The 14,944-nt window shown below is 45.2% G+C and overlaps 1 protein-coding gene across 1 annotated transcript; it reads right to left on the bottom strand.

Annotated features, from left to right (window-relative positions):
* On the bottom strand, positions 4,460 to 10,499 carry LOC8059763 (putative disease resistance RPP13-like protein 3). Its single transcript, XM_002461904.2, has 2 exons — positions 9,550 to 10,499; positions 4,460 to 6,659 (listed from the first exon to the last, which is right to left on the bottom strand). Exons 1-2 carry the CDS (start codon positions 10,311 to 10,313, stop codon positions 4,649 to 4,651), a joined length of 2,775 nt encoding a protein of 924 aa, XP_002461949.1. The 5' UTR covers positions 10,314 to 10,499; the 3' UTR covers positions 4,460 to 4,648.

Here is a 14,944-nt window from a genome sequence, read left to right on the forward strand (position 1 = left end):
GGTTTATTGGATTTGTTTTATGAATTTCGGTTCTTTCGGTTAACCGAGCCTGAGAACCGAAATTTGATCGGTTAGTTCGGTTCCTGAGAACTGAGAACCGAACAGCTAACCGAAATTTTTGGTTTCGGTTATTTCGGTTTCGGTTCTCGGTTATTTTTACCCAGGCTTAAGCTGGCTTGCGAGCGACTGAAGCTAGAGCGCGAACTCCTCCACTGACTCGCCGGACTTGAACCAGATGTCGTTGAGTTCCCGACACAGCTGCTGGATCTTGGCCCACTTGGCTCGGTCCGAGCCGATGCGGAAGGACTCCAGCATCTCCCATGCCTCCTTCGCGGTCTCCTTCGCCCTGAGCACCTCATGGTACCCTGCCGGTGTGGAAGCCAAGAGCGCCTCCATGATGCCCACATGAGCATCCTCGCTCCGGTCGTCTTCCTCAATCGTCTTCCACCACTTGCGGCCGCAGAGCTTCCACTTCATGTGGACCGCCCACTCGCCGTAGTTGGTGCGAGTGAGCATGGGCCAGGAGCTGGTCCCACCATACTTCTTCACCATGCGCACCTCCACCTGCTGCGGCCCCAGCTGGAGCGCGCCACCGCCGCTGCCTTTCAGTAGTGTCGCGTCCGCCATCGTCAGTCAAACCTAGCAACAGCTTCCAGCTCTGATACCACATGTCGGCCCAGCACTTGGCCAAGGTGAGCAGAACCTGCTCTCCTCTCCTCTCGTGTCCCAAGGTAGGAGTTGAGCAGAGCTCACTACACACACAGCCACAGCACACTGTCTTCAGCGTCGGCTTGAAGACTGAACCAAAGAGTGGTGGCAAATGAAGTGCGCTTTTCCATTGCATAGGTAGAATATATATACACAAAACATGTACCTGCTGGTACACTACTTGGATGGTGACTACACCACTCCATACAACTACTCTACATGACTTATATCAGCTATTATCTACTCTTGTATCTGTCTATACCAGCCCACTATTCTAGCTGGTGTACTTCTACCAACTATGGCCTATTGCCATACTTCTACAGTGGCAGCTGAAGCTGACCACCTGTTCCTGCCAACGCAGGGCAAAGAGAGAAGAGGGACAACAGATTATTTCTTACAGTCCTCTCATAGATTTCAGCATTAGCATCAGCCAAAATTTCAGCGAAATGAACTATCCCTAACCAGCGCCGGCCCTATGGGGGGGCAGCAGGTGCACCGGCCATGGGCCTTTGCGGCTTTGGGGGCCCAACCAAGAGTATGTTGTATATACTCTGTACATGTACAGATGTACTACGTCGGCCTTTATTTTCTGCGAGAGGAGACCAAGAGACAGGATCGCTACTTCTATAGAGGCCTGGAGGTCGGACCCGAGCGGCCGCAAATTCCCGATCTGACTGCTGGCCGCTGCGGCGCTGCACGCAGCCACGCAGGCACACAACCATCGATCGCAATTCGCAAGTTCTGCTGGCCATAGTCGGTAGTCTACAGACCTGCAGTTATGGAAGACTCCAGGAAATCACCGATCAACCAATCAGGTTCTTATTGATTTGATTCGGTTTAATATTTTTCAGTTCATATAAATATATGATCATGCCAAATTTTGTATGCCCTAGGTTTTTTCAGTTCAATTTTTGTCTATTACTTTGCACTCAATTAATCATGTAGTCCTATTTTTTTTTAATTTAGGTCAAGTGTTAGAATTTGAGAATGTTACCTAAGAAACATGAGTCGGGGGCTGCGAAAAGAAAGCGGAAAAGACAAGAAGAACAGTTTCGGCAGTCACAACAAGGTGCTTTAGATAAGTTTTTTTCAGTTTCAAATAGCGCTGTGCCTGAGCATGATGAGAACCCTATAGATGCACCTGAGAATCAAGAAAAGCCTAGACCTGAAAATTTACAGCCTTCCTCTGAACCTGGAAATTTACGGCCTTCCTATGATAATGATAATATTAGTGAACACCCTCTATTCATGATGTCTTTGATCCTATAACCTGGGAGAATCTTGATAATAAGGGTAGAGATATCTTGATTGAAAAAGGGCCTGTTAGAGAATTAAATCTTGAGTTCTCTGCAGATGCTCGTAATAGACATTTTTCATATACTTACTACTCTAGAAAGTTAAGCAACAGTGAGGTGGTTGATAGAAAATGGTTGGTTTACTCTAAACATGTGGACAAAGTCTTTTGTTTTTGCTGCAAATTGTTTAGATCAGATCAAAACAGAAGTTTGGTTGCACATGATGGATTGAGGGATTGGAAACATCTTAGTGCCAGACTCAAGGAACATGAGAATAGTGTTGAGCATATAAGAAACATGAATTCTTGGAATGAAGTTAGGCTGCGGTTGAGCAAAAATAAAACAATTGATGATGATTTGCAACGAGAAATTGCAAAGGAGAGGGAGTGTTGGAGACAAGTTTTAGTAAGAATTGTTTCTATTGTCAAGTTTCTTGCTAAACATAATTTGGCTTTTCGAGGGCAAAATGAGAAACTATATCAACCTAACAATGGTAACTTTCTGGGCGCCGTTGAAATGATGGGTGAGTTTGATCCTGTGATGCAAGACCATATTAGACGGATTCAAAATAGTGAGATTCATCATCATTATCTTGGGCATAGAATTCAGAATGAGATGATTTCTCTTCTTGCAGATTGTGTAAAACAATCTATATTAAAGATCATTAGGAATGCCAAGTATTTTTTTGTGATTTTAGATTGTACTCTAGATGTGAGCCATGAAGAACAAATGACTCTAATTATTAGATGTGTAAATATATCTGAAAATGTTCCAAAGATAGAGGAGTTCTTCCTTGAGTTTTTGAAGGTAGATAACACATCAGGATTGGGTCTTTTTAATGCACTACAGAGTGCATTGGCCTCTCTTGGTTTGAATATTGATGATGTCAGGGGACAAGGCTATGATAATGGTTCTAATATGAAGGGGAAACACCAAGGTGTCCAGACGCGCTTGCTTGAAATTAATCCAAGAGCATTATATATGCCGTGTGCATGTCATAGTCTGAATATTACTCTTTGTGATATGGGAAACTTTTGTAGGTAAACTACTATTTCTTGTATATGTTATACATTGTTTTCATATAATATGCCATACTTTGGGATCTTACAATTTGTGATATTTGAAATCTTGCAGGCAAGCTATTTTATTTTTTGGTGTTATCCAACGTATATACACCCTATTTGCAAAATCGACGAAACGGTGGAAGATTTTAGTTGACAATGTCCCAGGATTGACAGTTAAGTCATGGTCTAATACGCGTTGGGAAAGCCAAATAAAAAGTGTTCAAGCTATCAGATTCCAAACTCCTCAAATAAGATCAGCTTTATAGCATTAGAGAAGGCTTCAACTGATGACCCAGGAACAGTCAGTGATTGTCAATCTTTGGTGAGTGCACTTGAGAATTTTGAATTTTTAGTTGGTTTGGTTATTTGGCGGGACATTTTATTCTCCATAAATAAGGTCAGCAAGAAGTTGCAATCTAAAATTGTGAGTATAGATGCTACTCTCAAGCACATTCAAGGTGTCATAGCATATTTTGAGAAGTATAGAGATGAAGGTTTCATTTCTAGTATGGAAACTGCAAAAAACATTGCATCTGAATTGGATATAGAGCCAATATTTTCTACAAAACGTGAGCGAAAGAGAAAGAGGCATTTTGATGATCAAGATGACCAAGACGAGGAGATACAGGAGTCTGCTATGGACACCTTCAGAAGAGAGTACTTCCTAATTATGATTGACCATGCAATTGCTTCATTGAATAGTAGATTTGAGCAGATGACAGTATTTGATAATATTTTTGGGTTCCTGTTCAACTCAAAAAAATTGAAATCCTTGGATGAAGTTGATCTTTGGGCGCACTGCAAGATTTTTGTGGATAAATTTTCTCATGATAACTCATCCGATGTTGAGATCAATGACTTTTTCCAAGAATTAAAGGTGTTGCAAATGGCTTTGCCAGATTCTATGATGTCAGCGCCTGAAATTCTTCAGTTTATTATGGATGCAGATTGCTATCCAAATGTTTCAGTTGCCTATCGAATTCTCTTAACTGTACCTGTGACTGTAGCTTCGGCCGAAAGAAGTTTCTCAAAATTGAAGTTGTTGAAGAACTATTTGAGATCAACTATGTCACAAGAAAGGCTATGTGCACCATCGAGAGGGATATCTTGGACATTATTGATATCAATACCGTTTTTGATGATTTTGCTTCAAGAAATGCGCGAAGAAGTATATTTGTATAAGAAGCAATGAATATGATGTAGTTCTGTGCTTTTTCAAGGTAATCATATTAATTCTAGAAGTATAAATATATTGCTTTTTAATCTATATAGTTTCTCCCTATTGATAATTATCAGACATATTTAATATTAAATATATTATTGTTTTTGGTTTTCCTTTACAAGTAAAATTAACCTATATATTATAGACTAGAGAGGCCGTTGCTATGAGCTCGCGAGGGCCCTCGAAATCCTAGGGCCGGCGCTGTCCCTAACCATACATATCTTTACTTGTAACACCATATATTGGCCTATTTGTTCCAAGAGGGAAATGCACCTTTTTACATAGTCTCCCCAAAATCATGCTTTGACCCAGCTCCGTAGAGCGAAGGTTTTTTACTTGTAACCATATGTATATGCTTTTTACATATCTATGATGACAACACGAAGGCTTCCCGGATGCTTGCGGATGGCTTCCTTGAGCGCAGCCTTCAGGCTTGTCCTGTCCCACCTCCGTTGCTCCTCCACTCGTGGTCTCTTAAGGTCACCGCAAAGCAACATCCTGGAAATGTAGCCCCTACGCTCGTAAACATGTACCTGAAACTCCACGAGGCTACCAAGGTGCTGGATGCCGTCAAGCACACCATCAGCGTCCCGCGCCCCCTGCGCGTAGCAATCTATACCCAGGCTCTGAAGCCTCGGCATGGTCCCCGCCTCGAACGCGAGGCAGGGCGCCTCCCATCGGAACCACAACTCCCGGAGATTTGGGAACGCCGTGTGGTGGAAAACCACGAAGCCTTCTTGGGGAACATGGTCCTGGACGTGTAGCTTAAGGTGCACCAGCAAGGTGAGCCTGGCGAGAAGGACAATGCCATCGCTTGGCAGCGACCGGACTAGGATTTCCAAGCTGCTGAGGTTATGAAGGTGGGTGAGCCAATCAGCTGGGATGGTAGAGAAGAGGCATTCCAGCACATGTAGACGGCGGAGATGGCGCGGAGGCGGCGACCAACGAGCCAAGACATCTTCTTTGAGGCGTCCTCTGCGGACGACTATGGACCGAAGGTTGACGAGTTTGCAGAGGGAAGAGAGTAGAACTTCACTAGTGTCTCCCACACCATATACTCGCTGAAACAGCTTCAGCTCCCTGAGATTGGTCAGCTTGCCGAGCTCCTTCATTCTCCCCACATCATGGAGTTTTATTTCGAATTCACTTAATGTACGGAGGTTTCTCAAATGGCTGATCCCACTCGTCAGCTTCACAGCATCCGGAAGAATCAGATGCCACAACGTCGAGGGTAACATCTGAACCTCCAGAACGAAGTTACCATATTCTCTGACTACCTCCAGTGTCTTCAGTTGTTCTAGCTTGCGCAGTTGTGTTAGCAGTTTCTCATTATTTTTAGTGCCGTTGGTCCTCAGGTATCTCAGTTGGAACAAACTGAGAATACAAGACATGTCGTACGACCGCCTACTATCCATGGAATAATAGATATCAAGACTGATATCGAGATTTAGAACTCGCAGGAGTCGAAATTTTGTCAGAGAAGGCAGCCATTGGGTAGACCCGCAGAAGTTAAATGACCTAGCCTGGGTCAGAGCCATGTTCTCCACAACGTCATTGCTTTCTGAGTTTCCGTAGACACGAAGGGATAGCCGACGAACATCCAAAGGGCCTTTCGTGCTGTGCTGGCCATCAATTATAGTGATGAAGTTTTCCTCTGTGCACTTCAGTATGATATAGTCAAGCAATATGTCATGCAGTCTACAAGAAAATACTTCCCCACAGTCATCGAACTCGGCTATTTGAATCAGATTTCTGTTAATCAGTTCATTGAAGTAACTCTCTGCAATCTCCTCTTGGATGGCACCATGCTTTTCAGTAACAAAACCCTCAGCTATCCATCGTCTCAACAAATCATCCTTAACTATTTTGTGATCTTCTGGGAAAATTCCAAGATATAGCATGCATGTCTTGAGTTCTAGAGATAAATCATTGTAGCCAAGATTAAACACATGTCTCAGCCATTCGAAAGCCGGGCTTCTTTCCAACTGGAACCGAAGGGAATGCATTATCTTCTCCCAGATTTCTGTCGAACCAACCTCCTGATGACTTGCCAAAATGCTGCCTATGGTAAGTATGGCTAATGGCAGCCCTCCACATTTCTTTAAAATTTCATTAGAAACACATTTTAAATGTTCCGGACAAGCATCTTCTGAATGAAAAATCCTTCTGTAAAATAATATCCTTGAGTCAACATCACTAAGAGGTTCCATCCTATACACATAACCATGGAAGCTTGAACAGCATGACTTAGCTGTATCCTCAATACGTGTAGTTGTTATAACCCTACTACCACGATTATTCTCCACAAAACAGCACTTGATAGTGTTCCATGCTTCTATTGTCCACATATCATCAATAACAATAAGGTACCTGCCAGGGAAAAAAAATGAAATTATTCATCACATATATTGCATAAATGTATAGTTCACAATTCTCACATGATGTTTTAGGTGTGGGGGGTCCAATTTATTATCTAACAGTAAATGTGTGAGTGGAAGAATCCCTTCTGTTCCATTGATCGATCAAGAGTGTATAAAGGAGTTACATGACCTTCAACTACTATGGCTCTTCATCATCATGTTGAAGGCGTTTGCCAAGGCGGCCTGGTTCTAGGACACTGTCAGGTCAGAGGCGCCGTGGAGACCATGGACGTCATGACAGTAAGGATAAGCGCCATAGGGTTAGCCAGGATGAGGAGCCACAGCAATGTGCACCTGACCAGCGCCTAGAGCAGCGCTCAGAAACGGTGGTGGTGGACCAAATTGTTGCTGGAACGGGCCTTGGCACCCGGATGCAGAATATCCTGTTCTGGCATGGGCCACATCTGAAATTGGATGCTCCATGGGTTGGACCACAGACGAGGAGTACACAGGGTTTTGGTACTCAGTCCCTTGCCCTTGCTATGCCCCAAGGATGAGATGAAAGACGAGGGGCCGATGATGTTGGAGTTGTAGCGAAGGACACAAAACATGAGGGGCGCGCACTACTACAAGAAAATCTTTTGGAGGCGGGCAAAACTGGTTTTTCGAGGCGGTTTTTCTGTCCGCCTTGCATCTAGGGTCACTGTAAATGAACGATTTATCGAGACGGACAGATGCCTGCCACTGTTAATAAAACAAAAAATAAATAAAAAAAGACAAGCCCGCCCACAAGCCCATCTAGGGCCTAGAGTCAAGCCCATCTGCCGCTGCCCGCGCTGCCGCCAGGGCACGGCCGCCGCCGCGCACGCGGAACCAGATCCACCGAGGAGAGCCCCATCTCTGGCAGATCCACCATCGGAGAGGCAGCCACGCTTGGGGGTGGGGCTGGGGGGCCGCCGTGCCGGTTCGGGGGTGAGGTGGCTCTCCGTCGCCTGCTTCGCACGCGTTGCCAGGTGTTTAGATCCGGCCTTCTCGCCTCCGGATCTTGCCTCCAGATCCGTGTCTGCTGGAGGAGATGGTTGCCCCGCGCGTTGCCGGTGCTAGAGGAGAGGGTGGGCGATGCCCCACTGGAAGAAGCCGAATCTGGTGAAGTGGGAGAGGGGAGAGGGAAAGGGGCGCCACCACTACAAGAGAGGAGAGGAGGAGGAGAGGGGAGGGGCGCCGATAAGAGAGGAGAGGAGGTAGGAGCGTGTGGAGGAGAGGGAGGAGCGTGGAGAACATGGGGAAGAGGGAAGGGAGAAACACGACGCTTGCTGCCCCGCGGTTGCGTGGAGGAGCACAGGGGAGGGCTACGGCTGAGGGGTGAGGGAGAGACTGAGGGAGTAACTTTAGGGTTCGTGTGTTCATTTATATATTAGACATGATAGTGGGCTAGCATGGGCTAACAGATTGGGCCTGATTAACCATGGTGGGCCTTATAGTATGCCTGCCTCGGTTAATATATTAACCGAGGCGTTTACGTTATAACAACCGCCTCGGTTAATCGGTATTAACCGAGGCGGATATTTTGGGTCGCCCGCCTCCGTAAATCAATTAATCGAAGCGGTTATTTGTAACCGCCTCAGTTAATAAAAATTGTCCACCTCGATTAGTCCGAGGTATTAACCGAGGCGGTTGAATATCCTGCCCGCCTCCGAGGTCTTTTTTAAAACGCATCTGCAAAGATTTTTTGTAGTAGTGGCGGGGGCGCCTCTAGGTGTAGTGAAGATGGCAGCCGATGTGGAAGCCGGGAGTTCAGACTCCTTCAGGGCGAGCAGCGATTGGGCCTCAAGGAATTAGGGCAGCGGGGTCTTCATCTTTAGAATGGAGGCTAGGCGCGGAGTGGTTCATTGACACCATGGAAAAGGCCGAGCAACAACGTGGAGTTGTTGACAAGCTGCTCTAGATTGGAGAGCCCATCAGTGAGGTCCTTAAGCCGCTAAGCGAACTCGAGCACTGGTAAGTTGCACTTGGGACAAGGCCAAAACTTGGCCTCAAGAGTCATGGCGCGAGACACCTCGCTGTTGTGGAAGAGGTTTGGACGCCTTGGTCCAAATGGTGTGAGTAGTGACGCTTATCTCCATGATCAAGTGCGTAACATGAGGTGATGGCGACGAGTAGATCAAGGAGCGGACGGAGTAGTCGATCGCCAACCACGAGACATCGGGATCTTCAGGTGCTAGTGCCATTGATGTGAGAAAGCGCACCGTACTTGCCGACGAGGGGAAGAAATAGTTCATGCAAGGTGGAGTTCGTAGTTGGGTGGATCAAGTTCTAGAGAAAAGGGGATGTTGGTTTTGATGTTGATTGTAGCGAGTGTCGAAGCGAGGCTTTGTGGCCACTGGAGGGGGAAGAGTAGCGACGATGGCCGCGGCCAGAGCAGCGGCAGGCGGCAGCCTGAGCATCATCATTCATGGATAGAAAAGAGGAGGGGGGTGCGGGGCGTCGTGATGGATGGAGCGACGGGAGAGAGGAGCGCAATGAGAGAGGAGGAGGTGGGTATAGGAGAGGAGTCACGTAGTTTTGATACCATGTGAGAGGAATAATTCCTGCTGTTCTATTGATTGATCAAGAGTTTATAAAGGTGTTACATTACCTTCAACTACTAATAAGGCTCTTCATTCTAGACTAAACAAATTCTAGACTATTCATACGTACTCTAATAAAATGTGAATAGAAGAGCTTGATTAAACATTTGAAAGCAGTTGAAATCCCCAAATCTTTCTTTTTCTCTGATATGATTAATTATGATTTTTCTAAAAGACTGGGATCAATGTAGGTATAAAACACGCTGAGGCAGATCTTTTGCTTTGTAGTTAAAATAATAACCTAGCCGTATGAGCAACAGAGCGCAATAGTACCTTTTGTCTTGGAGACGTTCACGGAGGTCGCTGATGAGTTTGTTCTCACCATCTTGTCTTCTAGAATACCACCTAGACTGTACGATTATATCTGACAAGACTTGGGCCAAATCTGGGATTCGGGACACCGATACAAAAGCGGTGTAGTCAAACTTGCCTTTGATGGCAGTGTAAACCTGGTTGGCAAGAGTTGTCTTGCCAATCCCTCCGGTCCCCAGGATGGACACCACCTTCAGCTGAGGTGCCCCGTCCTGGAGCAGCTCCACGATCTTCTCCTTTTGGCCGCCCATGCCCTGAAGGTTGGCTGCATCTTGGTAGAGCACCTGTATCCGAGGGTCGACGCGCACGGCGCGAGGATGTTCGGGGAGCTGGATCATCAGCTTGTGCCGATCGCCCAGTTGCGCCACTCGAGCCTTGAGTGCGCTGATCAGCTTGGCGATCTCATGGCGCGCCCTGAGCGTCTTCAGCTCGCGCAGAAACCCGGCGTTACCGAGGCGGTGGATGGAGATGTCCAGGCAGTCCTCCATGTCGTAGGCCAGCTCACGCACCTTGCCACGGAGCTCCCTGTGGAGATCGTTGATCGGTTCCTCCATCTGAGACAGCTCCATGAGGGAAGCGTTGATGGTGCTCATCTCGTCTCTCAGGGAGACGATGTCCTGCTTCACGCCTCTAGCCAGCTTCAAGTCCTGCGCCAGCAAGCCGGTGAGCTTGGAGAGGAGCGATCCCATTACCCCAGAGAGGGCGCTCACCACTGGCATCTCCATTGCTATGCCTTGCTGGTGTGTGGCTGTACGAAGAGTTGCGTTTGAGAAAGTAGTATATGCTCTAGTGAAGCTAAGAAAGGAAAGAAGATTTGAACACCGCTCCTCGCATTGCAACCGGTGATGCCAAATTGGACTGAAGATAAGGAAAGGAGCGAGTCAAGTCAGTGCAGTGTACCTTGCGTCCTTGCCTACGTGAGTTTGGCCTGGGGGCTGACGCCCAGGCAGCACCGATCCACCCCAGGCTCAGCAAATCGAACGCCTGAGGATGCTGCCTAGCCCAGACAAGTTGGCCAGGTCACGGATGGCTTCAATGGCATTTTTTTTCTTTCCACACTGCAGCTGTGCTAGACGATGCCTCGTTTCCATCGTTAAGCCCTGCCCACCGTCCTATCAATCTTTAAATATATCCATAAAACATTAAATTTAGATAAAAAACTAAGTATACAGTTTGGTTGAAATAAATTTTTTAAGCTTAATTAGTTTATGATTAGTCATAATTACTACTACAGTAACCCAAACGTGCTAATAACAGATTACTTATGCTTAATAAATTCATCTCGCAGTTTCTAGGCGACCTACAATGGTTTTAGAATCGCTTTCCATCGTCTCCGCTAAAAAAACTTTTTTTTGATTTAATTTGTGAAAGGGTAATAATGTTATTGTACTAGATTCTCTCAAACCCCAACCCCTACCATCGGTGGAGACGGCTCCAGTAACACGCATTGGTGGACGCTAGCGGATGGAACCCTAAGAAGATTTAAAAAAGCTTAAGAAGAAGATTTTTATCTAACTAACTATAATACTTGAATCATACACCCTAGTTATGCTACTCAAAATGTTATTTTTACAATTATAAAGTTACCCTTTTACCCTTCATTAAAAAAATAATTAAAAAAATACCACTCCTCTATTTAGGGTCCTAATCCCCATAATTTCAGAGGCAATGGGAGACGATGTAACGTCTATGGCCCACCAACTATAGACACACATATCGCCTTGCTCTCATCGCCTCTCATCGCTTTTCATGTTCTGAGTTCACTGATCATAGACACACTAATTGTTTCTTATTGCCTCTCTAACCGTTGTAAAAATATTTTTATTTTTATTAATATCTAAAAATCTCTCCTAATATTCTTTCGACATCTTGGATGTGACGTCCAAATTTTCTTTTACGAACCAAACGAGATGAGCCTCCCTGTGATAGCTTCCACCATTGGCCAATGCTGCGTAGTGTGCAGCATCGGAGTCGTCAGCCGGACAAAAAGAATAGGGAAAGAATAACCCACCCGTGACTGCCTCGGTATCTCCCCTCGCATCCATCGGTGGACAAATCGCCAGCACAGGTGAGTTCCTATTGGTCACAGAGGCAGGAGATTAGGCCAGGTTCGTTGCCCGGTAGAACCAGCTACTCCCTTTGTCCCATCCCAGAATATGAGTCGTTTTAGGACTGAGCGAGACTACCAAGGAAGTAAACTAGTGACCTGTATACCCCTATAGTTGTAATCACTGAGTGGATGCATTGTGTATAGGAACGACCACACTTGCACGGAGATTTTTACCATTAAAGAAATGAACCGAGGAGAGGGCAAAGGCTAGTGTGCCTGACTAGCTAGGCACTGGGACTAGTACGGTGCTATATTGGGAGTAGAGAACGACACTCTTTGAGGGACAAGATTTGAACTCTAAAACGACTGATATTTTGGGACGGAGGGAGTAGCATAGAGTTAGCCAGGCCAGCTTTGGCCAGGCCCTATGCATGCAACAATACTTTGTTTGGTTAGCTGGTCAGCACAGCTAGGCTAACATCTGATTGGTTCACCGTATCCACGTATATCTCACACGTCATGTATCGTTCATCGTTCGCTCGTACGAGGTGAGTCAGGCCCAATACCAACCAAACAAATATCTGTTTTTGCACGCGGAGAGCTTGACTGAGGGCTGATGCAGGCAGCCAAACGTCCTCTAACACGCTAGCGCTGAGAGTCGCTAACTCGCTAGTCTCATAAGAGCCTGTTCGCTGGGAGAGTACTATTTACTAATTTATTATAAGAGAAAAACACTCTCGAATGGTTGATAGATTTGACAAAAAAAAGCTTAGATAAATAAGCTTTATGAAAAAGCATCCTCTCATAGCTCTAATCTCTGCACACCTATGCTCTCGTTTTTTTGTTTCTTTATTGATTTCAGTCTCCAGCTCAGCTGGTGATATTTGATCGCAAAGCTAAGAACGCCTTAAAAATTAACAAACCCCGTGGACGATTGGAGGATGTGTCAGAGCAAATGCAATAATGAGGTTATAGTCAAGTTAATGTTGATATAAAGAAGAGAAGAGAGGAGAGAGATGAGAGCTGAGCTTCCATATAAACACAGCTAGACACGAAAGTATATGTATCAATGGGTATAAGCAGCAATTGTTGTGAGGAGTAATAAAAGAAAAACTTTTAAAAATAAAGTGGAGACCCTTTCTTTCCTAGTAGACGACAGCCTCAACATCGGCAATGAGATGGCACCAAAATAGTTTTTTTAAGTATCATTCGCACACTGTGGCTAGTCTAATCTCAGCACAGTCCCGACCCATAGTTTTTGTTGGATTTATTATGGGTTAATCAATAAACTCTATGGTGTGTAATTATGGACAATATATATATTGTACCAAATAGGATCAAGTCCAAAGGTTGTAGTGGCTGGCTGATGGTATGGGAGTTTCAACTCAATTATGTGGGAGTTTCAACTCATTATCTGCGGGTGTTTCGATAATTAATTGAGGGAGTTTCAACTCCGCGTGAAAACCCTTCATATGTCCGTCTCCTCAGCCGCCAGCAGGGGAGTCCCTTCCCCTCCTCTTCTCTCCAGCCACAAGCACAACAAGAGAGAACACACAGATCACAGTTCCGTTGCAAAGTAGGAATCCTCATCTCGTAACTTCGCGCGCACGGAGGAGCGAGAGGGCAGCCCTTGCCGTTCGTGACCTTGCACGGGGGATCGGCAATTAGGTTTTTGGGGAGCGTCTACGCGACTGCCCAACTCCATTGATGCTGTTCATCTTCTTCCCGGAGGTCTCTTGGTGTTGCCGGTCGCCGTCTTCTCCTTCCCGATGATTGGTTCGTTGTCTTCACCTTCGTCTCTACTCCATGGCGATCGAGGAAGGACAAAGTTCTAGAAATCTGAATGTGCGAGTCTCAGGGTATGATCTGTTCGTCTTTCCTCAGTTTTACGTCGCTCTGTCTCTGTTTGTTTGTTTCAGTAGCTCTGTCGTGCAGGTTCAGTAGTTGTGTCATATCTGTTTTACTGGGTTTGTTTCATCGTTTCGCAAAATATCTATTGTCTGTTCCTACTATGTTTAAGTTCTGCGTGTATGCCTCTGTTCTACAGTTCTATTGTTTCGCTAGTATCTGCTTGTCTGTTTCAGTACATCTGTTTATCTGTTTCAATAGCTATATTATGTTTGGTACTGTTACAGAAAGTTATATACCATGCCATGTTTTCATGTTTGATATGCTTTATGGATCATATTTACATATCGTAATTATGATTCATGCCATGTTTATATTTATCAATAATATCATATATGTCATCATCACACTGTTAATTTATGGAATTAAAATGACATGAAAATTGCCTAATATCCTAACAATCCAAAAACCTAATTATAGGCATTTTTCTGTCAGAGGTTTTGCTGCCGTGTTGAAACCTGATATTTTTTATGGTAAAAACTTCTTGATCTAGAAAGCTAAGATGGAATTGCGGCTAACTGCTATGTCATGTTATCATGCCGCTGAGGGCAAGCCTCCTAACTTGTCTCCTGAGGATGAGGCTAAGTTTAAGGCTGATGACAACCTCTTTCGAGGTGCAGTGATTAGCGCACTTGATCCAAAATTCCAGAAAAGCTACATAATTCTTCCAAGCGGGAAAGAATTATGGGATGCTCTTGTGGCTAAGTTTGGAGTTACTGACGCTGGTACTGAGCTGTATCTTATGGAGCAGTTGTATGACTACAAGATGGTTGAGAACCGTTCTGTAGTGGAACAAGCTCATGAGATTCAAGCACTGGCTAAGGAACTTGAACTTTTTCCTTGACCCCTACCTGACAAGTTTGTGGCTGGCAGTATTTTCGCCAAGTTACCACCTTCTTGGAAGGAATTTGCTACTTCTCTCAAACACAAGAGGCAAGAGTTCAATGTTGAGGAACTCATTGGTACTCTTGATGTTGAGGAGAGGGCGAGAGCAAAGGATAATGGGAAACGTGTTGAGCCTTCTACTGCCAATCTGGTGTAGAAGAACTTCTACAAGTTTAACAAGAAGAAAAACCAGAAAAAGAAAGAGAACAACCATAAGCCCAATCAGTCCACTCAATTCAAGAAAACTACCAACAATAACAAGAAGAAGGGAGGCTGCTTTGTTTGTGGCAGTAAGGAACACTGGGCAAGTGAGTGCCCAGATCGCAAGTTCTTCCAAGGGAAGAAATCAGCTAATGTTGTAACCACTGAGACTGTAGGAACATCTGGGTATGGTAATTCTTTGTCATATGTTCTTTCAGTTTGTAATTCACCTGAGTGGTGGATGGATAGTGGTGCAAATATACATGTGTGTGCTGATGTTTCCTTGTTTGCCACCCATGTCGGGAGGTCTGG

The sequence above is a fragment of the Sorghum bicolor genome, chromosome 2, assembly GCF_000003195.3.
Source record: "Sorghum bicolor cultivar BTx623 chromosome 2, Sorghum_bicolor_NCBIv3, whole genome shotgun sequence".
Lineage (NCBI taxonomy): Eukaryota > Viridiplantae > Streptophyta > Magnoliopsida > Poales > Poaceae > Sorghum > Sorghum bicolor.